Genomic DNA, 23,081 nt, shown 5'->3' with positions numbered 1-23,081 from the left:
ACATCACCGAATCCTCTGCACTGCCTAAAATTCGTCCCTCCGCCAAAACAGGGGAGGCCACATCGCAAAAGAAGGTCCCATTGTTGGGGGAATTCGGTCGCAAGTCATCCCCCTTCTGCCCCACTGGGTTTTTGCAGAGCTCTTTAATTAAGACGGGGTGAAGAAAAAGCTCGTTGCAAATATTACTGATTGCAGAATTAACTGGCTGGCATGTCGCACCCCATCCCTGCTCAAAATGCGGCTCTGCAACACGGAGCCAAAGGTTTTTCAACCCGGAAAGTCTCATTTTCCACCAAAATGTGCCTCCAAAGGGATAAAAAACCCACCTATTTCTGTGCCCGAAAACAAAAATGCCCAAATGATTCCCACAGCGAGATTCTGTTTGAGGTCAGGATAAAACCAACCACGCACCCGGCGCCATTCGTACTTTTTGGTTTTTTGAAGCCAGGTAGTTGCTTTCACCCAAGAGCAGACCCAGATTTCGGTATTTTCCTTGGCCCGAGCGCTTTTCTATCCATCAAAACCATTTTTATTTGTTGGGGCGAGCGGCACTCAGCTTTGCTGCCTTTGCCATCCGAGTCCACCTGGTGAACTGGTCAAAGTCACGGAGTTCTGGGTGGTTTAACAAACGTGCAAATCTCTTGATTTAATCAGAGTTCTGACGCACATCGACTCGAGCCTTGGTGAACCCAACTCTACCGCCCAGCCCAGCGCCGTGCCTCAGTTTCCCCAGCGATGATGCTGCTCCACCAAACAGATCTACCGATTAATAATAAAAAACCCCAACAACTCTTTGCACGCAGTCTATTATTTAAAATACGCGATGGAGCCACGCGCGCACGAGAAAACGCGCTGCCGACGTGCTCCACCAGCGCTTTCCATAGCTCTCCTCCGTGGAAATGGGCTTGACTTTGTGTTTTCACTGGTGAGAAGCCCAAAGAGCCGTCGCTACGTGTCAATACCTTTAATTTCGGAGAGGAAGAAACCCAAACCACGCATCAGACGGCTTTTCGAATTCTTCCCTCTCCGATGGAGCGTCCTTGCTGTGACGGCTTTACCAGGGTGGCACCTCCGAGGGACAAGAGAAATCCACAGGTCCCGCCACGGAGAGTCGCGCAGGGTCACGGCTGCCACACGACACGGCCGGGAGGGACGTCCACGGATCGCACACAAACCGTCGACTCTGCTGGCAGAAGAGAGGGTTGAAACGAGCGCTTTGAGGGCTCCGTTTGCACGCGAACCAGCTGGAAAAGGAGCGCAAAACCCAACGGTGACGCAAAACAAAACTCTGGACCGTCCCGGTATTTTTAACGCGCTTTGGGGGGGAAACCGTTCCGAGTTGCAACGTGTGACTGCGCTCGGGCGATGCCGCTGTAACCGGATCCCTCCAAGGCGTTTGAAGTATTTAAAGAACACGGAGCCGGGCTTAGAGAGCCGAGCGAGCACGAGATGCGGCAGCAGCCAACGCCGCCCTTGTCACCGCAGACGGGCCACGATTTCACACCAGCCCACTGGTGACAACACGAGGAGCATTCAGGGACAAGGCACGGACGCACATCCCTCCGTGTGACCCTTCCCAGAGGGACAAACAGCCGAGGACAAGGGGACATCAGCTGCTCTTCGTCACCCCATGGCCCTCAGCCTTCAGGACACGGCGAGGAGCAATTTAAATTGCTCGTGTCGGCGCGGTGGGTGTAGCCGAGATCTCGGCTATCTCCGGGCATCTCGGCCAACCCCGCAGTTAAAATATTTGGACGTTTCTTATCAGCACTCGGAGAGGATTAAAATGCCAGGTCATATATTAATGAGGGAGCAGGTTATAAACCCATCTCGGCTTGAACACCACGTCCACGTCAAGAAAAGCAAAGCAAGGGCAGGACGGATCAAAAGAAAGCCATTAAAGGCGTGAGAAAATGGTGCTGCCATATAAGGAGCTAATAAAGTTAGCGGCTCTCCAGTTTGGAGAAAAAAAACAAGGGCAGGAGAATCAGAAAACATCCTTGGGGTCCACACAAGCGGCCAGAAACAGCTTCGCCTCCAGGAGGAAACATCAATAAACGGAAGCGAGCACACAACGCTTGAAACGGCAAGCTCATGCATTTTTAACACAGCGTCTTACCCAAGCGGTGGAGCTCGCTGCCACGTGTTTGCCAAACGTTTGAAAAAATCAAAGGTTAGATTAGATACCAAACAAGGACAGCAACCAGAGCTAAGAGCCTAACATTCTATACTTGGTTCTGCTACATCAACCGGGGACTTGCGTGGATCCGAGCGGGCGCATCAGCTTCACGCCGTGATTATCCCCAGTGCGCATCCAGCTTTCTTTGCTTTTTACAGAAAACCAGCCGGTTACCCAGCCAGGAGCCCTCAGACATCGCCAGAAACGCTGGGAGCATTTCTTTGTTCAAACCGGGCAGCTCCAGCCACCATCTCGCCATTGTAAAATGTATTTACGTGCCTTTCCTGCTCATTGACTATATTTATTAAAATGACAGTATGGCAGCTGAATATCAAATTGCCAGCTAGGCTTTTATCTCATTTTTAAGCCAGCCTCAATTACTGGCCTAATTTTATTGCTTACCCCCATTATGTTTTATGCAATGGATAATTTTCTCCAAGAAGGAACGGGTGCTGTTTGATATTTGGGCTCATTTGTTGCCAAGACGGAGGATACTGGCTCACATGCCGATAACGCTTTGAACACCAAGCCTGGTTCTGGATCCTAAGCAACACAAAGTACAGGATTTGTATTAATAAAGCTCTTGATTTCGGTTCTTTCCTCTCTGAGGGTTAGCGCTCCAAAGCTTCACAACGAGACGACTCTACCCAGCAGACCCCCGTCACGTTTTTGAAAGATAATATTTAGCGATTTTATTTTCTAACGCTTTTTCCTAATTAGATTTCTTATCCACACAGCGCTGGGGATGGGAGCTGCCACGAAATACCACCAGTGGAGCCAGTGGGTTCGCACCAGTTACCGTCTGCAGCCCAGTAAACACAGCTCAGGAACCTCTGGAATTGCATTTACACTGAACCCATTTGTATCTCTAGAAAAGCACACTTCTGTTTTCAAAATACTTCGCCATACAAAACCAAGACATTTTGTCAGCACCAGAGTGCAGCGTGATCGCTGAGCCACGCAACCAAAACACCATGTGCCATCACAGGACTGCAAAAGAGCTTATTCTTGCTTATAGCGTGGTAAATACATTCGATTTAATACCTATTTTTTTGCCTGTTGTTGGGAAAAATTAGGAATACCACCATGCCAGCTTCTGCCCTGCTTCCTCTCACCCCCAGCTTCTGTGTGATCACGTACCGAAGAACCGCACCCGCTCACCTCGCATGAGTTTTTCCCAAACACAGCTAGACACAGAGGACTTTGGTCTTTTAGGATGCAAAATATTAAATTTTAGGGGTAAAACAAAGAAAATACACCCAAGAAAAGCAAGCCGCATGTGGTTTGATACCCCAACACAACCACCGCAAAAGACGTAAATCCTCTAGGACTGGATGTATCGGTGTATCCTGTACTTTGCCGTTTTTAACGCCCAGTTGTTTTATTATCTCTACATAAGGGCCCCATGTGCAACGTGCAAGAAAAATCAGAGACATTATGCTGGAGGACAAGGGTTTAACACAAACCCCACAGTCCAAACCCACGAGCTAACAGCTGCTCTTCCCCACCAATCGATCAGCATACCCAGAACAAAATAACCACCGAGCCAGCCACCATCAGAGCTTTGCTTTCACCAAACACCATTTTGATACCGAAGCAACTCAACGGTGTTTTAAACGGAGCAGACTGAACACACGATTACTGCTCTTTCAGATCTGAGAAAGACACAAAAATAAAATAATTGTGCATGGAGACCTGCTACGCTCGAAAACCTCTTCAGCGATACAGAGAACAGTTTCTCGGTGAGCTCTGGCTTTCGTTTGACTGCTGCAGATCTCATGATGCAGCTTTTTTAACTCTTGGGGATAACAGAAAAATCTCGAAAGACCGCGGTTTCCCCCTCACGGAGGAGGTGTGGAGGCTTCTATCGCTCGCTTGCTTTTTGGCACCAGGAATTTAGGTTTTGTTTAACTTGGAAGCCTCACCGATGTGGTTCTAGAAACTCTTCAGTCCAAAGGAGAGGGGGGTAGAAGTTCAGCGCTCCCAAGGTAATTCTCACTCATTTGTCCTCAACTGCCAAAAAGTTAATTCTGAGCCCCACAGGGTGTTGCCAACCTGAAAACCGTGGAAACATCCCCAACAAGCAGCTTCTTGGTACCTCCGGCAAGCACAAGGAGCATCTCCAAACCAACACATCCCTAACGAGAGAATAAAATTAATATATCTGTCCACGCTGGTTTAGTTAAAGCACAGACGAGGCTTTAGCACAGTAGCTCTTGGCCACTTTCACGCACGCCACACACCAACTCTCTACCCCGCTATGAAATCTGGCCCAGGATCCTCTTATTTACCCTCCGCTCAATTTTTGCCAGAAGAGCATAAAGTCGTAGCTGTGCTACAAACCACCGCAGCGACTGCTGAAATCACAGCATTTCTCACAAGCTGTTGCTCCAGCTTAGCAGGGCAGGGCCTCTCCCTCGGTCAGCCAGAGGCATTTCTGCAACCCCGACGCCAATATTCTCATTAAGGGAGGCTAACGAGAAGGTGCTGATACCTAACGCTCCTTGCGCGCTAATGATTATGCCTCGAAGTCATGCATGACCGAGGAGAGACCAGCGCCAGGTGCTTTTTATTACTTTTTGCAACACAACAAAATAAATTGCACCCAGCAAGGAAGCGTTTTCCTTCTTCCTGGTGAGCGAGCACGACTTGGAGGAATCAAGTAATAAAACAGGAGCGTCTCGCGGGAGCAAGTTCACAGGTAAAAAAAAAATATAATTCAAGGGAACACTGATCTTCAGCACAATTTAGGATGTCCCGTTGCCTTCGCCTGAGCAAAATTAGGAGTAATATACTATTGCATGTAGGGAAAGGGGCCCCACAGTTTTACTCCCTGGAGGCACCCATTCTCCCCACCCCTTTTGTGTGTATTTTGTTTTGTTTTGTTGTTTTTTTTTTTTTTAAATGTGCCACACATCAGCACAATGCTGACAACTGCATTGTATGTTTTCTGCCTATGCAGCAGTTCAAGAGCACAAAACTCTGGAAGGTTTTTTTTCTTTTGAAAGGGGAGAGAGGGGGGGAAGCTGTCCTTTGCTTTAACTGCACGGCTCGCTCTTTGACGTGACCCCAGGGAAGGGAAAACAACAGGAAGGGTTAAAAACTGTACCATTTTTAGCACCTAAAATGGTCAAACTCAGTCTTCTCACAAGATAAGAGTAAAAACTACCACAGGCAAGAAAAAAAAAATAATATTAATCACGAGGGTCTCTCCTCTGGAGTTGAAGTGACCCCAGAATACACTCATCTGTCCTCACGTTGGTTGGTGCGTTCTCCACATTTCCACAGCCGCGGAGGTACCAGCACTGAAAAAAAAAAAAAAGAGAATGGAGGGGAGGGCATGAAAAGCCGGACTGTGGCGGCTTTTCCACCTGCCAGCAGCAGCTCGAGGCAGCCGCGGTGGCAGCGCTCCAGAGAGCCGAGCGCGTTACCGGCCTTTGCAAATAAAGCTAATAGTTAATATCGCACACGCGTTACACAGACAGGGCTGGCAAACACAGCTTCCTTTAAAAATAAGGATGACTAATCCACAGCAGGTTTTTTGGTTTTTTTTTTTTTAAAGGCCACAAGGCAGAGCTTTTTCCAGAAGCATCAGCCTTTCGTTTTGTGAAACGGCGAAGCGGTGGGAAGGGGAAGCCCTGGGACCTACTCATGCTCCCAGAGACAGAAGTAACCGCTGAAATGTTGTGGGTTTTTGTGGCCCGTGTACAACACGACACTTACACAACCAGAGCCCTGTGCCTTCCGCGCCTCGGCAAGGCCAGATCCGACTGCCCAGACAGCTCAGAGATGGTTACAAAGAAGGGATCTGCCACGGGTTACACAAACGATCCTGTGTATCCCTAGGAAAGAAGGAAAAAAAAGGAAAAAAAATAAGACAGAAGACAGCGTAATATTGCAACATTCCCAGGCGAGGGAAGGGATGCGCTGGAAAAATGGAAAAACGCAGCATGTGGGGTTCTGTAATGGAAACGGAGCATCCGCAGCAGCCCGGTGGGCCCAGTCCCCAAGCAAGGTCATTCCAGACACATTAGTGCGCTAATGCGAAGCTGCGGTCAAACCACAGCGGAGCCAGCACTAAAGGAGGTCACTTGGGGACTGCAAAAAGGTAATGAATTTTAAAAAAAAAAAAAAAAAATCTATAAGCAGATGTTTACTGAGAAGCAAGCGAGCCCGCAGCTCCGCTCCGGCAAAGCTGCGTGGTCATCTGTACAGCCCAGTTCCCAGGACACAGCAAAACACTTGGCATCCGCAGAGAACACGGGAGAGATTTAGGTCACAGCTTTTTGCAGCCCTAGAACCCACCCATTCTGTCCTTTTTTTCCAGCACTCAGAAAGGCAGATTGGCCACCGACGTGATTTTTGGTGGTGGCACCAAATACTTACCCACCTCCCAGCCCTTGGCTGTGAGATCTTAAATGTGTGCGTGTTTGCAAACGGTTTCTGAAAGCCTTCCAAGGAAGGTGCTGTAGGATTGTAAATCCTTCCCGTTATTAATAAAATGGAACTATTGTTCCAGCTCTAATCAAGACCTGTCTCCAGCTGGGCAGTTTTAAAACGCAATTCAAAACACACACAAAAAAAAACGATCATGAGGAAGCGTCAAGAAAAAAAATTCACTGAAAGAGCAAGCTGTTCTTTAAGGGGAGGGAGAAAATAAAAAATAATAAGCCTATTTAAAATGAATTCCAAGCAGGAGCGTGTCGGGGCACCTGGGAAAGGTCACTTGTGCCGGCGGTCCCCTCGCTCGGGCAGACGGAGGCTGCAGCGGTGCGTGCGAGCGAGCAGCCTCATCCATCTCCATCAGGAGACAGCTCTGCTTTTAATTTATTTAGCAAAGCGGGGAGGAGGAAGATTAAAAAAAAAAAAAAACAAAAAACCAAAAAAACCCCACCACCCTTACAAACACCTCCCAGCAGATTTTTTTCAAGGATGGGGAGAACCTAGTGAAGGGGGGAGGCGGCGCATCCTCGGCATCCTCCTCCCGGCGCTGCGGCAAAGGCTCCGCAGTGGGTGCTCCCCTCCCCTGTAGAAACTTCTGGAATAAGCAGCCAAGCTGGGGAGAGAAGAGAAACCTTTATACTTGCAGAAGGGGAAAAAAAAAACAAAAAAAAAAACAACAAAAAAAAAACGACAAAAAAGAGCGAGCAACAGAGCACATAATAAAAGGATTGCGCAAGAATGGGGCGCGTGCAGGGGGAGAAAAAATAGGAATATATAGAAATGAAGCCCAAGAGCGGTTTCAGCAGCCCCGGCCCGGCGGGGTTTTGCAGCCTGCTTGGCTTTAAATAAAACACAAAGCGCATTTAAAAAAAAAAAAAAAAAAAGATGGTGTTTGGAGCGGTAGATGGTGGGATAAAGGAGCTGATCCCTCCTCCCGGAGCGGCAGCAAAGCTCTGCCATTGCAGTTCAGCTAATTTGTCCTCTTTTTGTTGCAATGAATTGTCTGATCTGGACTATTTGATTACATTTGCAGCTTCACTTACTCGGGTTTGGTTTTATATGTTTTTTCTTTCCTTTTTGGTTCTCTTCCCGCCCCCCCCCCCGCCCCGGTGTCTTTTTTCCTCTTTTAATTTTTTTAAAAAAATCCTCCCTAAGTCTCCCAAGGAAAATCTACATCTCCGTGGAACTAATAAAACATTCAGGCACAAACTTCCACCGTGGACTGTAAAAACGAGATGGGTTGACTATTTTTCTCTTTTTTTAATGGCTTTTCTTTTTTTTCTCCTGCTTTTAGGACATATTGTAGTAGAAAGCCAATGGAGGAAAACAAAGGTAATATATATATATATAAAAAATTAAACATATATACAAGCCAAAATTACAGCGGTTACATATAATTAAATCATAGGTTTCTAGGTGTGTGGGTTTATGTTCTGTAATCAGTCCCTGAAAAAAAGAGATACATATATATAAAACCATAAATATATAGAAATATTTCTATATATGCAGAAATAACAGATGATCTGTATGGGCCTAAATCTGTAATTCCAGGAAAAAACAGAAGTGTTTTAGGTATGTGGTTTTTAACAAAGACTGGGCAACGTTACGACATAGCCTGTAAGAACACCGTGGTGCAGAGAAAAAGGCAACATTAAAAAAGCATATTAAAAAAAAAAAAAAAAAGTGTACGTGGTACCTTGGCTGCAGCCTCCAACAACGAGCGTTTAGATGTTACAAGGTGTTTTGGGTTTTTTTTTTTTACGGTATTACCACATCTGATCACATCAAGTATATGCTTTTAATTAAGCAAATGGCGGGCAGGTTGTCGTGGGGAGCCAGGCGAGCGGCGACGGCTTCTTCCCTGAAGATAAATCAATCCTCAGCTGTTTGGGGGTTGTTGCTGTTTTATTTTTTTTCCTAAAGCGTGTTTCGGTATTTTCCATGCCGTGAGGAGAACGGGAAGCGGTGGTTTCCACCCCTGCGAAGAAGAAAAAGCAGTAGAAGAGAAAAGAAATGAGGCATAAAACTACCCACCTTGGGGTGCGTGTGGTGATGATGGGGGGGGGGCGGGGCGTGGGGAAAGCAATTCTGGGTCAAAAATCTTCACGCTGTAAGGAAAACAAAAATAAGAAACAAAAAAAAAACCCAACCCCGCAACATTTCGGGGACCGGTGTCGGCGAGCGGCGCCGTGAGGGGAATGAGGGGACGATGGTGCCTGAGGCGGCGGGGGAGAGGCCGAGTGGAAATGCGCATTTCTGGGCATTTTCACATCCTTCTGTAAAAGCAGCGCGGAGAAGGGGAGGGTGGAAGGTGGTCAGGTTTCGCCCGCAGCGCTTTCACCGCCTGCCTGGAGGGGACACGCACATCAGGAGCAGCCCCTCCGCCGTGCTCCTGGCGCGGCCGAAGCCCACGGTGGCCGCCCGGGCCGCGGATCCTCCATCTTTTTCCCCGCGCTGTCCGCCCGGCGCCATTTTGTCGCCTGGGCGGCCATTTTGTGAAGCTGCCTCCGCCTCCTCCCCTTTTTGCCAGGCAAATACCTTCCTTTTTCGTGCTGATTTCTCTTTTTCCCCCCCCACCCTCACAAAACGTGCTGCCCTTAGAACGCAGGGTGGAGGTTGATCGCCTCAGCCTCAGATAAAGAAGATTAAAAGTCTGTTCCTCCAGCTGGCCTGTGAGGGAGAGGTTAGGCGAACAGAGAATTAACGGATATATTTATTTTTAGGAGCTATTCTACCTTCCTACTCCTCCCTCCAGCTTTTTTTCCCAGTGATAAATCACCGAGGTCAATAAGCTGCCACAACAAACAGGATAACCTCAACGAGAAATATCTATATTTTAAATAAAACTCCTCACCTATGGGCTCTAATGAACACTCCAGCAAAATAAAGATGTAACCAAATTACTTGAAGCTGGGTCTGGGTGAAAATCGTTCATTTTCAGGAAATCTGGGCTATAAAATGTCAACTCTCCGGTTGCAGGCATGTGCTGTGCATCTGTTTTCAGAAATAGGGTGGGTTGGGTTGGTGTTTTGGGGTTTTTTTAATTTATTTTTTTTTTTAAATAACCCAGCGTAGCACTTGCAGCTTGGTAACACGCTTGCGTAACCGGCCGCATCGATTTTCCCTCATGCTACTGAAAACACAGCGTGCATTAAAAATAAATCATGGCACTGGGCAGTTCAGTTTTGCAGGGAAAAATGAGGAAAAAATAATATTGTGTTATTTTTATACATCCCACCTGTGCTGTGTAATGAAGCTGGAGAAATCCAGGGCTCGGGCTGCACCAAGACTTAAAAAAAAAAATCATAATTTTTTTTTTTTTAGGTTGTGTTGAAGAGGGGAAAGTGCAGAAAAGGGTCTGAACGCTCTGCAAGGAAAGATATTAGCAAGAAGGCTGGGACGCGGTTGCTGTTCAACTGAGTCAAGGAAAGAAACAAACAGTTTTCCTCCAGCTCTTTCTGTCCCAATTTGGAAAAGAAAAAAAAGAAAGAAAACATCTCCACTAAACCCCCAGCCAGCAAAGCCCTGGAAGCTGCTCCAGCCTCAGTTTCCCCTCCTGCAGCATTTCCTTCCCGGCACCTCAGAGGTGATGATGGAAAAACGAAGGATCACGAGGAATCCAGCTCATCTCTCCCTCTCTGCTTTTCACGTTTCTCACAGCCAACCCGGGGGATGCCGGGAAAAAGCGATTTCCAGCCCATCCCCTCCCCGGGCTTCGCTTTCCTTGCGCCACACCAAAAATCTTGGGCTCGCAAACAAAACCTGCAAAAAGACCTTGCATTCCTTACAAAGCAACATTTTGGCTGCTACTTTAAAAACACTGTGGCCATGCCCATCAGTTCCTCCTTTAATTTAGAAGCTTTTTTTTAAGAAACAGTCTGCCCCTGGAGTTGCAGGAAAAGAGAAACTTTTTTTTTTTTTCTTTTTTTAAATGCGATATGCCATTGTATTCCTGGGAGCAAGCAGGGCTCGCAGCAGGGTACGATATCGGACTCCTTCACTGGGAAAGCCCGGGGAAATTTAATCCCGGGGGCCGCACCCAGCCTGAAGTGAAGAAATATTCGCATTTGCTTCTCCTTGGAGGGCAGCCAGGTCCCTCCCCGCTCTCTTTGGCCCTGCCAAGAGGGATTGCAAGAAAAAATGGGTTTATTGCAGCAGCCGAAGGAAGGGCAGGGCTGGTTGGGGCGATTTGGGGGTGTTCGATCCTCTTTGTATGGCTGCTAGAAGGCAACAAGTGAGATTATGAGCGGTTTTTATACCTGGTGGTCTTGGGGGGCTCTCAGGAGCTCTGTATTGCTCTGTGCGCAATTTTATTTTTGCTGGTGTTTGCAAAAAATGGGCTGAGGCACCATTGCTCGGCAGCAGGACGGGACCAGCTCCCTCCCCTGCAAAATGTCTTCTCCCTCCCCTGCAAAATCTCTTCCTCGCAGCTCGGCCGCTGCTGGAAATTCCTCGAGTTCCTCCTCAGGGAAAACACAGGGCTGTGCTTTCCAGGCTTAGCGACACTCCCCATGCCTCAGCTTGTAATATTTCTCCCCTTCTCCAAAAATAAAATGGCTTAAATCAACCTTTTATCACTTACCTCTTGTCATCCTGGAAAAACAAGGCCAAATCTGACATTTGTCCGTCCCTTCGCCGTGGCGCCAACCTCTCCAGCTGCGCCTCGTGCGTCTCATCACCCTCCAGCATCTTCTTCACAGCTTCATTATCAATAAAAACCTGTGTCTGTGTCCGGCCAAAAATCACTGCAGTCCCTACCTTGGAAAAATACCCATATTGCCAAAACCCAGGCAACCTTTGCTCTCTGTGGCTTCCCCTTGGCCACCGCCAATCCCGCCCACATCTTTTTACATTTTTAGCGTTATTTTAGCACCTGGTTTTCCCCACAGGGCAAGAGGTGACTTTGAGCACAGGACTTCCCCAGCGTGGGACGTGGGGTCCCCCCCGAGCCAGACCCAAAGCTTTACGTGATCGGGAAAGACCACAACTTTACATTAACTACCTATTTATAAATCAATTTATAGTGAGTCCCGACCCGATAGATGGGCTGTACATGCACATTAATGTTGTGTAAATTGCTTTGTAGATGGGGAGAGTCAGCAGGAAACAGTTGCGGGGTTGGGGTGATTAATCAGCCAGACTCCAGCACATAGATGAACCATATATTAACCATACATTAACCCTTGCATTCATAAAGACAGCCCACGCTGGAGAGACATAAAACGTGACCTAGAAGCATATGGCTGCTGGTTTGGTGGTGTGTTGGGTTTTTTTTTTTAGCGGCTCACTTTTTACATCAGGAAAGCATTACATGTCATCTCTTGCTATTTTCTGCTCTCAATTTGCGGCTTTTTAAGCACTTTCGGTTATAAAGAAAAACCCCTTTTTCTCTGGCTGGTTTGCGACGCCCTCGCAAGCAAAACCACTAAGACATCGGTTGCGCAGATGTCAGGCACGCAGAGAAATGGTCTAATTTCTGCCAGTTTGGGGCTCAGACCGAGAGAAGGTCAAAAAGCTTCCGATGCCGGAGCGATATTATCTTTAAAAACATGCCAAAACAGGGTTGTTGGTCTTTCCCATCCTCCCCGGTGCTGTTGGGTATAGGAAAGACAAGTGTTTAGCTGGAGGGTTTTTTTGCCTGATGGAGGAATTTGTGCTCCGGCTGCCCTCTGCCGGCTTCGGGACTTGGTTGAAACAGAGCCCAGACAGCACAGGCCTTCAGAAAAAAAAAAAAAAAAAAAAATTAAAAATTCCACCACCAAACACCCTTTCTCAACAAAACCCTGAATCCGTCCCCAAAAAATGACCCTCTGCTCTCCCCTGGGGGACAGCAGCATCTGCCAAGCCACTGGACTCCAAAAATCAGCCCCGTTATCACCCTGAGTGACCTGACTCTTGCCACACCTATTAAAAAAAAAAAGAAAATCTAAAAAAGTGCTTTTTTTCTTATTTTTAAACTTGGATTTTACAGGATTGGAATGCAGGGTGGATGAAAGAAACGAGGGGTTTTAAACTCGGGGTTTTATTTAGCGGCGAGTAACTATATCAGTGCCTGCTCTGCGTCACCACAGAGAGAAATGTTCAAGTGAAACCCCAAGGAAGCTGGAGAAGAAATAAAGAAAAAAACACAACAAAACACCCAAGGAAACCAAACCGGCCTTGGGAAAGGACTTTAAAAAAAGAAACAAATGAATAAAACCTCAGGTCCTCCACCACTGCCGCAGCTTTTTATGTTCAAAACGAGCACAGAGCCACATCAGGGCATCACATCTGCGCTTCTCCACGTGGCAGAACGGGGCTCCGGGGCCATTTTGGAGATAAAAACACCGATTCTGCAGCTTTTCCAGGCACAGCAGAGGTTGATCTGCAGGGTTTTAGCAGGATGACTCGTTTCTCCGGCGGACGTGGCAGGACTTGCAGAGGAGGTGGTCGCCCAGGGGGTAGCACCCGCTCTCCGTCGGCTCCGGCGACAGGGGTGTCCCACAGCTCTGGGGGCGACAGGGGAAAGGGGGGGACATGTTTTAGGGGTCCCCATGACACATTGCACCCCATCTTCCCTGCAAAACCCACCAGCGCTCAGGAAAAAAGCAACAAACTACCTCAAAAGCATGAAAAGCTGAAGCTCTCCTGGCCGAACGCATCGCGCTTTTTACCTGATTTTTTTTTTTCCCCCTCCCCGTCGCTTGCAAGATAAAGCAGTGGCTAAAAAAATAGCAAAGGGTCGGTGCCAAACCCCTCAGGTTTTGGGGGGCACCCCCGACCTCTCGGGGCCGCACCTCGCAGCGGTAGCAGCTCTCGTGGAAACTGCGTCCCAGACACTCAATCTTGTAGGTGTCCTTGTCCTCGCCGGGGACGATGGGCTGTTCACAGGCGCTGCAAACTGCGGCATATTTCCTAATGGGAGCAAAGCGGAGTGGGGTGAGCTCTGAGGGAGGACAGAGATGAGCTGGACACCCCCAGTGTGGGGGATTCCCCCCTGTGCTGGGCACCAGTGAGGCCAGACCTCAAATCCTGGGGGCAGTTTTGGGCCCCTCACCTCACAGCTCAAAATGGCGGCACCAAGATCACCTCAGGGCTCCAAATGGCGGCACCAGAATCACCTCAGGGCTCAACATGGCGGGCAGAGGGGTGGCGGGATCACCTCACGCCAAGAAAGGCCTTGAGGTGCTGGAGCGAGTTGAGAGAAGGGAACGGAGCTGGTGAGGGGCTGGAGCACAAGGGTGATGGGAGCGGCTGAGGGAGCTGGGGGTTCAGCTGGAGAACAGGAGCTGAGGGGAGACCTTCTGATCTCTGACCTGCCTGAAAGGAGCTTGGAGCCAGGGGGGGTCGGGCTCTGCTCCCCAGGAACAAGCGCCAGGACCAGAGGAAACGGCCTCAAGTTGCGCCAGGGGAGGTTGAGGTTGGATCTGGGGAACAGTTTCTTCCCCAAAGGGCTGTGGGGCATTGGAACAGGCTGCCCAGGGCAGTGCTGGAGTCACCATCCCTGGAGGGGTTGGACAGACGGACATGACGTTCTCAGGACATGGGGCAGTGCCAGGGGAACGGTTGGACTGGATGATCTTGAGGGGCTTTTCCAACCAAAATGATTCTGTGATTCTACGACACGCACCTGTAGAAGTCGGTCACACAATACACCTCATCCCGCTCGCCCAGCGCGAAGCTCTCGGTGCCAATGGCTCGGCCGCAGGCGCTGCAGGAGAAGCAGCCGGGGTGGTAGCCCTTGCCCAGGGCACGGACAACATGGTCCACGATCAGCCCCCGGCACTTGGCGCATTTCTCCAGCGTGGCCTGTGGTTTAGGGGGGGTCACGCCATGAGACGCCAGCTCCCCCAACAAGGGACTGCACCTCCCGCCACCCCCAGGGGTGCCGGTTGTCCCCGAGGGAGGACAGATACCTGGTAGCAGGTGTCACACGTGGGGCGCCCATCTTTTTGGTAGTAGCGCTGGCCGGCCAGGAGCTGGTGGCAGGTCCGGCAGGTGAAGCAGTCGGCGTGGTACTGCTTCTGCATCGCCTCCACTGTCACGTCCCGTGGCCCCAGCGCTTTGTGGCAGAATGCGCAGATATCTGCAGGAAGAAGCGGGTTTGGCACTGCATGCCTCAGTTTCCCCAATTGGGGATGAGCCCACACCTGGATCCCCCCTCACCTCTGGAACCATCCGTCTCCGCATACCCATTCACATCCTGCCACTGCGACCTGCTCGCTTGCTCCTGGCAAAATTTGGGCGTCCTCAATTTGGCGGGGAAGGCGGAAGGGGCCTGGTGAGCAGAGAAACAAAAGCATGTTTACGTTTATGCTTTTGCAGGTGGGGAAGCTGAGGCACCAGGGCAATCGCACCCCATGATCCTCACCTGGAGGGCGCTGGGTTCCGCGAGGTCCAGTTGCTGCAGCGCCGGACCCAGCGCTTCGGCGGACAAGGGCTGGGGCGCTTCGGAGAGAACGAGGATGGGCGTGGGGGCCGCTGCGTGGGTTTCTGGGGTAAAAAGCCAAATACGGTGGGTTTAGGGGGGACGGTAACGTCCAATAAAACCCTGTGGCAATAACACCCCGACGGCTTTGCAGCAGCGCTCGCCAACCTGCCCCAAAAGCAAACACCGTCGCAGCTGGAGGGGACAAACAGCACTGATTAGCGATGGAGAGCAAACACAGCCCTTCCCCACAGCCGGATCCACTCCGGGGGGGGTGCGGGGATTTGGGGAATACCCCCCCAAAACCCACATCCCTCCCCACCTGCACACACATCCTATAGCAAAATATCTCCGCAGCATCCTCTGCACCATCATCACCCTCCCGGCCCCCCGCAGACACCCCTCACCTCCGTTGGGGAGCGCAGGGGGCCGCAGTGGTGGGGTTTGGGGGTGACGGGTGCTGGGGACCTCGGCACCATCTGGCTGCGGCTCCCGGTGGGGTTTGTCCTTGGTCACCACCTCCCTCCGTGGCGGCACAAGGGTGATGAAGACGGACGAAGCCATCCTCTTCTCTGCTTTCCCCGGCAGCATCGCTGAAGCCACAGAAGGGCTGAACCTGGGTTCAATTTGGGGGAAAATAAGATAAAAGAGAGCAAAACCCGCAGGCGCACCGGCAGCTCCCGCTGCTGCACTGCCCTTCGGCCTCAACCCGCCTCCCTCCTCGCCCTCCCGGAAAGGGAGAAGGAACGAGCGTCCCCGTCCCACGTCACGGCAATAAATGGTCTTGTGCCTTAGAGGACACAGAGTGAAGGGTCTCAGCAAAGCAGCACCCAAAATCTCCCATTTTCCTGCCTCTGTGGCCAAACCCCACCCTTCTGAAAGCCTTTTAACCCCCTTTATTTCCTCTCATTGCCCCCGCCTGGGATTAAACTCCCTGTGGGCAGCAGGAAAAACCCACCTTTCCTCTTAAAAACACAGTTGCAACAGGACCTGCTTTTGCAAAAGCTTTTTTGGGGGGTGTTTCTAGGTCCCCTGGCTCCCCGTTCCCTCCACTGTTACCCCTATTTCCCTGTTAACCACTCCCAAGCTCAGGGCATCCCCCCCTTATTTTTGCAGATGAGGAAACTGAGGCACGGTGCTACAAATCGCCGCGTCCCCACCACCGAAACAGCCCCCGAGCATCACAGGCAGGATGTGCCGACCCCGATAAACCCCACTCCGGAAGGAAAGGGCTGTTTATTCAGCTTCCCAACGGGAAAAGCAGCTGGAGCGAAGCTTCCCCTTCCCTAACGAGACAGTTTGGGGGGACGGGAACCCCGAGGCTTTAGCCAAGGTGCCGCGCTGGTGAAGCAGGATTCATCCCCAAAATGAATCAGCGGCTTGAAAAATACCTGTGTGACGAGTTGCCCGGTCTCATGCCCTGGCACGAAGTGCCTCCGCTCCCCAAAAAATCCCACTCACGAGTGTCGGTGCATCATTTCGGGGAACGGCCGGTCCCCCCACGGCAGGGGAAAAGCTTCAGGACGTGCACGCCGGTGACTTCAGCCTCTGACTCAAGCCAAGGAAAGGGATTAAAAAAAAAAAAAAACACACCACCAAAAAACCCCAACAAAACGAGTGGCTTCACCTCCTTCCCTCCCTCCCCGCCGGCCAAACCCCAAACGGGCTCCGGCGCTGCCAGCCTTCACCGGGCTGCTCGGATCCTTCTGCTGCTTTCCCTCCTTCCCAGCCAAGCTGCAGAAAATAGAGGAAAAATAGTAATAATCATTTAAAAAAAAAAAAAAAGAAAAAAAAAAAGAAAAAAATTCTCCAGGGCTAATGGGAACCATGTGCTCAGCGCATTCCTCTTTGTGCTGGGGCTGAGTGTGGGATCCCGGTGGCCCCATTCTGGGGTCCCCTCCCAGGGCTGTCAGGGTGGTCAAAGCTCAAAGGTCCATTAACAGGGTCCCCCCCCTTTTTTATGGGGTGTCCTCCTGCCTCACGTAGCTCCAGCCTGTTTGCAGACAGCCAAGGCCACTTTAGGAAGGGCCCCCCAGTTTCCTGCAAACATTCCCCAAAGTCTCCTGGTGTGCGAGCTCAGGTGGGACTGATGGGGACAGAGACAATTATGGGGCACCCCTCACATGCCCCCAAAACTGGAATGGGACATAGCCCACCTACAACTGGTCCCCAACTCTGTCCCCAGCCTTGGGGACCTCTTGGAAAGCACTTTGAGAATGCCCAAGAGAGAAGGGATGGGGTGGGGAACACACAGCCCTTGCTGTCCCCTTGTCCCTTCCCCAAGTGGCCCTGCCGTCCCCATGTCCCCTACCCCCATGTACCCCCCCAAAACCCACTGTCCCCCACAAGCAAGCCCCACAGCCCCCTGTGCCCTGCTTGGGGGTGCCCTGTCCCTTTTGTGGCAGTGGCCTCACTGTGTCCCCCCAAACCTGGGAGCCTCCCTACCTGGGGATGTCCCCCATTCCCTACCTGGGGGTGGCCCTTGGTCCCCTTGTCCTGTCCCAAGGCAGCTCTACAGTCCATATCCCATTACCTGGGGGGGGGGTCCCATGTCTCATCTTGGGGTGCCCCTTGTCCCCTACCTGGGGGGATCTCCCCTACCCGGGGGTGTCCCCCATCCCCTTTCTGAGCGGGTCATACCTTGGTGGGGAAGTCCCCTACCCGGGGGAGGGAGCTCGCCTGCCTTGGGTGGCCCCGCAGCCCCGCCACCCCCCGGGGGTGTCCCTGTCCCTGTCCCTCTCCCCGTCCCCTACCTGGCACCCGTGCGGGTCCCTCCGTGCGCTCCGCGGGCGCGCCCGGCGCGGTGGGGGCAGCGGGGAGGCAGCACCGCCCGGCATCACCGCCCCTTCCTCCCTCCTCCTCCTCCTCCTCCCTTCCTCCTCCTCCTCCCTTCCTCCTCCCCCCTGCCTGCCCCACAGCCCGGCCCGGGGCGGGGGCACATGTCCTTAGGGTGCCCCATGCACCCCAGGGTGCCCCGACTGCCCCATGACCCCTCAGGTGCCCCTAAATGTTTTGGGACAACCCATGTCACTCCCAGCTTGTCCCATGAACCCCCCCCGATTGCCCCCCAGCACCCTCAGGGTGCCCCATGTCCCCAGTGTGCCCCGTACAGCCCAGGTTGCCCCATGCGCCGCCCCATACCACCCCCCCAAAACGCCCGTGTGCCCCCATACAGCCCAGGTGGTCGCCTATGCCCCCATATACCCCACACAGCCCAGGATGCCCCTAATACAGCTCCAGCCCCTCTCCCGCTGCCCCCCCAGGGAAGCAGCAGCCAGCTCCGGGGCCTCCTTCCCTCTCCAAATCCTGCCCCCCAACTGCGCAGGGTCTGGTGCCCCATGGTGCGGCACAGCCGGCTGCAGCCAGATGGGGAAACTGAGGCAGGGAGGCACCTCGGTAGGAACCGCACCACCCACCTTGTGCAAAAAGCTGCACCACGAGCCCATCTCCAGAACAACAGGACCCAAGCTCGCTCTGCTTACGGATTTTGCTGGAAAAAAACTTTATTTTCTGAGATTTATAAGCCCCCAGAGGGCCCTGCACCACAAGAGCGCGGCCCTGCAGCTGCCAAGGTCAGGGACATCCACCAGCATCCCACATCCCCGGCAGGACCAGGGAGCGAACCCCCAGCACCGCCGCAACCTCACAGGGTCCCCCCAAAAAACAGGGGCCACGTGAGCCTCCCCCAACCTCCCCCGCCCCACAGGATGGGGCCGAGCACCTTCCAGGAGCCCTTTTTCCTTCATCCCCACGTAGCATGTGCAATGAGGAGGATTTAGGGGACGCCCGTATTTTGGGGAGCCAGACAAAGCCACCCAGAGTTTCCGACGTCTGGTTACGCCCCGCAGTTTATCACGACGTCTCTTCCGATCCCGATCTCAACCGCCCGTCCAGCTGAGATCCCGGGGCCAAATCCTACAGGAGATGGAAGAGACGTGGGAAGGTCCCTCACCGTGGCCTCGGGGCTGCTGCCAGCCCCTCACCGCGGCGGCGGGGCGGTGACGGCGTCTCACCTGCCGCCGGCACGACTCCAGCATGGCACCAGCGCAGAGCAGACACCACAGCTCTCCCAGCAGCGAGACGAAGACGTGCAGGACGTCGGTCCAGCGGCCGACGGTGAGGAGGAGGATGAAGAGGCCGCCCATCCGTACCAGCACCGTCTGGTGTGCCGCCCGCCCGCCGGCGCTCTGCCGCGGCTCCTCTGCCGGTGCGTGGCATCGGGGTGACCGCCGAGGGGGGACCCTGAGCCCCTCAACCAGCCACACGACTGGGGACACCCTGCACTGCTGGGTGCCACGGGGTGGCTTTGCGTATAACGCCGGGGTGCCCCATACTGCCCCATATATGCCCAGGATGCACTATATACAACCAGGATGGATCATATACGCTCTATACAGCCCCGGGTTGTCCAATATACATCCAGTGTGGACGATATACATGCAGAATGCACCATATACCCTCTGTACAGCCCCAGGATGCCCCAGACGTGCCCAGGATGTACATACATACCCTCTTTACAGCCCCAGGGCGTTCCATACAGCTCCATATACCCCCAGCATGCCCCATATACACTCTATGCAGCCTCAGCTGACCCCTGTGTCCCCATATAACCCCAGGATGTCCCATACACTCCCAGGATACCCCATACACACCCTATACAGCCCCAGCTGGCCCAATACCCCCATATAACCTCAGATGCCCCATATACCCCCCATACAGCCCCAGGATGCTCCATGCTGGCCCATATACCCTCAGCATGCCCCATATACACTCTATACAGCCCCAGCTAGCCCCATGCCCCCATACACCCCAGGATATCCCATACATGCCTTATACAGCCCCATCTGGCCCCCTGTGTTCCCATATACCCTCAGATGTCTCATACAGTTCTATACACCCTCAGGATGCCCCGTATATCTCCCATATGGCCCCAGGATGCCCCATATAGCTCCGTATAATCTCAGGATGCACCACACAGCCCCATATATCTGCAGGGTGCCCCATATACCCCTGGGGTGCTCCATACTGCCCTGTATACCCCCAGGATGCCTCGAGTGCCCCCATACAGCCCCAGGGTGCCCCATGTACCCCCAGGGTGCCACTTAACAGCCCCAGAATGCTCCACACCGGGACATACTTCTCTCACCCCCCAAAAAAACCCCAGAACTGGGGGGCCGGTCCCCTTCTCACCTTGCATGTAGATGACCAGCAGCGTGTAGCAGATGGTGAGTGGTGTCCAGAAGCGGACGGCCTCAGCCGCGGAGAGGAAATCCCGGTTGATGAGCGCCACGGCGGCCAGGTCACCCACGGCAAAGGCGACAGTTAGAGCGTTGCGGAGCAGCCGGGGGATGCCGTGACCCGCGGTGAGGAGGAGGATGCAGACGCCGCAGTAACGCGCTCGGCTGTGCAGCTCGTAGAGGGTGCAGACATGACGGGCCAAGCGCTGGGCGTAGGCGGCCAGTAGCCCCGCCAGCCCGGCTGCCAGTGCCAGGTTGCAGGTCCCATGGGGAGCCCCTTCCAGCAGGAAACTGAGGCCGCAGGACACGCCGCAGCCCAGCGAGTACTGGCACAGCAGGTAGAGCTGGCTGCTGTGGGCACCCTGCGAGAGCGGGACGGCACCATCAGTCACGGAGCAGTGAGGGGATGCATGGCTGCAAAGCGATGCACGGCTTCCTCCGTGCTGCAACCCCTCGAGCCCCCATGGGTGCTGCAAGCTGTAGGGGCATGCACAGTTGCAAAGCAATGCACCGTTTCCTCCATGCTGCACCTCCCTGTAGGGCCCATTGGTGTTGCAAAGCAGCAAAATGATGCACAGCTGCAAAGCAATGCATGGTTTCCTCCATGCTGCACCCCCACAGGTGCTGCAAGCAGCGAGGGGCTGCAGAGTTGCAAAGGCATGCATGCAAAGTGATGTATGGTTTTCTCCATGCCAGACATCCTCTTCTTCCTTGCAAAAGTTACAAAAAAGCAAGAGGATGCAGAGCTTCCTCCATGCAGTGACTTTCATATGCCCCACAGGTACTGCAAGCAGCAGGGGATGCATTATTTCAGGCACGCCACAGCGGTGGCAAAGCTGCAAAGGAACGCGCGGTTACAAAGTAATGGATTTTTTTTTCCATACTGCAGCTCCCTGTAACCCCACAGCTGTTGCAATGCTGCAAGGGGATGCACAGCTGCAAAGGAACCAGTGGTTTTCTGCATGCCAGCCACCCCGTCCTCCCCAGGGCTGTTGCAAAACTGCAAAGGAATGTGTAATTGCAAAGTAATAGATTATTTTTCTCCATGTTGCAGCCCCCTGTAACCCCACAGCTGTTGCAAAGCACTGCAGGGACACACAGTTGCAAAGCCACACATAGTTTTCTCCATGCCAGCCAGCCCTGTCCTCCCCACAAAGGCTGCAAAGCAGCAAGGGGACGCACAATATCCCCCACGCCACAGCCCCTGTGTCCCCCACGGGTGTTGCAAATCAATGAACGGTCACAAAGCAAACCCCTTGCAAACCTACAAGGGCCGCACGGCTCCCTCCACTCCACCCCCTGCCGTGCCTCAGTTTCCCCCACCCTGTCTCACCTTGCCAAGGGAGAGGACGGTGGAGACGGCACGCAGGGAGAACTCCAGCACAACCAGCGCGGCCACGCGGGATCCCACCAGCGCCAGCAGCCCCGCCAGCACCGCCACGTGCAGCAGCTCCAGCAGCCGCCGCTGCGCCCCGATCGCCGCCTTCTCCGACTGCCGCTCCGGGTCGCTGGGGACAGCGGGGGGGACACTGAGCCAGCCGCGATGCCCCCGTCCTCCTCCGTCACCCCAACGTGGTGACAGCCTTGGAACCCCACCCTGCGCTTTGCAGCGGGAAAGAGGAGGGTGCAGCTGCTGCTCAGGCCACCACCAGCACCCATGGGTGCCAAGACCTGCTGATAGTGGATCCCAAAAGCAGGTCCCCAAAACAAAATGCCCCAGGTGGTAGAAGAACCGATGCTTACTTCAGGCACTGGATGTAGAGATAAACCCTCAGGAGGCTGCAGAGCACTGAGACAGCACAGGCACCCACCAACCCTGCGGAGAAAAGGCAGCAGTGGGTCACCGGTGTCCCCCAGGCTGTCCCCAAACCGTCCCCACGCCACCTCGGAGACTCTCACCTTGCAGGAGTGCATCCAGCAGCGCCCAGCCCCACGCCAGCCCAGGCAACGCCGGCACCCAGGACCACAGAGAAAACATTTTTGACGGTGAGGAGCCCGGCACAGCCAGGCCCCGGCTCCAAGGTCCATGGGGCGGAGGTGGGGAGGGGCCCCCCCAGCTGGTAAATCATTGCTGGGGTAAACGGGAGCAGCTGGAGCCCCGGGCAGAGGAGCTGAGCTACAGCTGCCCCAGGGAGGGGAAAATGAGGCGGGGGGATGATGAGGTGATGGGACACACATAGTGGGGGCTCAGGGACTGGCATGGCTGTTGTCCTCTCCAGCCCAATGCATCATGGAGTAGAATCACAGTGTCATTTTGGTTGGAAAAGCCCCTCAAGCTCATCCAGTCCAACTGTTCCCCTGGCACTGCCCCATGTCCTGAGAACCTCATGTCCGTCTGTCCAACCCCTCCAGGGATGGCGACTCCAGCACTGCCCTGGGCAGCCTGTTCCAATGCCCCACAGCCCTTTGGGGAAGAAATTGTTCCTAAATCCAACCTTAACCTCCCCTGGCGCAACTCGAGGCCGTTTCCTCTGGTCCTGGCGCTTGTTCCTGGGGAGCAGAGCCCAACCCCCCCTGGCTCCAAGCTCCTTTCAGGCAGGTCAGAGATCAGAAGGTCTCCCCTCAGCTCCTGTTCTCCAGCTGAACCCCCAGCTCCCTCAGCCGCTCCCATCACCCTTGTGCTCCAGCCCCTCACCAGCTCCGTTCCCTTCTCTCAACTCGCTCCAGACCTCAAGGGCTTTCTTGGTGTGAGGTGATCCCGCCACCCCTCTGGCCGCCATTTGGAGCCCTGAGGCGATTCTGGTGCCGCCATTTTGAGTCCTGAGGTGATTCTGGTGCCGCCATTTTGAGTCCTGAGGTGAGGGGCCCAAACCTG

At 53.2% G+C, this 23,081-nt stretch overlaps 2 protein-coding genes and 1 long non-coding RNA gene across 12 annotated transcripts; all 3 read right to left on the bottom strand.

Annotated features, from left to right (window-relative positions):
- Positions 1-620: 620 nt before the first annotated feature.
- LOC135997382 (uncharacterized) lies at positions 621-9,257 on the bottom strand. Of its 10 annotated transcripts, XR_010607439.1 has the most exons (6): positions 8,988-9,255; positions 8,319-8,600; positions 5,903-6,021; positions 2,582-5,484; positions 2,120-2,136; positions 621-1,183 (listed from the first exon to the last, which is right to left on the bottom strand). It is a non-coding gene; the product is annotated as an uncharacterized LOC135997382 (long non-coding RNA). The 10 variants fall into 10 exon arrangements; XR_010607434.1 differs by having other exon boundaries at positions 621-759; positions 963-5,484; positions 8,988-9,257; XR_010607438.1 differs by lacking the exon at positions 2,120-2,136.
- A 3,401-nt stretch (positions 9,258-12,658) lies between these two features.
- On the bottom strand, positions 12,659-16,594 carry FBLIM1 (filamin binding LIM protein 1). The gene is made up of 8 exons (XM_065650090.1): positions 16,421-16,594; positions 15,437-15,645; positions 14,973-15,094; positions 14,768-14,879; positions 14,518-14,687; positions 14,232-14,410; positions 13,399-13,516; positions 12,659-13,110 (listed from the first exon to the last, which is right to left on the bottom strand). Exons 1-8 carry the CDS (start codon positions 16,444-16,446, stop codon positions 12,997-12,999), a joined length of 1,050 nt encoding a protein of 349 aa, XP_065506162.1. The 5' UTR covers positions 16,447-16,594; the 3' UTR covers positions 12,659-12,996.
- Positions 16,595-18,671: 2,077 nt separating this feature from the next.
- TMEM82 (transmembrane protein 82) lies at positions 18,672-22,244 on the bottom strand. Its single transcript, XM_065650165.1, is given in 6 exon segments — positions 18,672-18,944; positions 19,043-19,230; positions 20,220-20,628; positions 21,600-21,774; positions 22,010-22,134; positions 22,137-22,244. Coding segments are annotated over 6 exon segments (1,068 nt in total). The 3' UTR covers positions 18,672-18,881.
- Between the last annotated feature and the right edge of the window lie 837 nt (positions 22,245-23,081).

Source organism: Caloenas nicobarica, chromosome 22 (genome assembly GCF_036013445.1).
Source record: "Caloenas nicobarica isolate bCalNic1 chromosome 22, bCalNic1.hap1, whole genome shotgun sequence".
NCBI classification, from domain to species: Eukaryota; Metazoa; Chordata; class Aves; order Columbiformes; family Columbidae; genus Caloenas; species Caloenas nicobarica.
This window is presented reverse-complemented; position numbering and strand designations above follow the sequence as displayed.

Coding starts and splice junctions, on each gene's coding strand:
- FBLIM1 (XM_065650090.1), bottom strand. CDS start 16,446: ATGAGACCGGGCAACTCGTCACACAG. Junction 14,411..14,517: donor CGTGTGACACCTGCTACCAG/GTATCTGTCCTC, acceptor CCTAAACCACAG/GCCACGCTGGAGAAATGCGC. Junction 13,111..13,398: donor AGAGCTGCTACCGCTGCGAG/GTGCGGCCCCGA, acceptor TGTCGCCCCCAG/AGCTGTGGGACACCCCTGTC.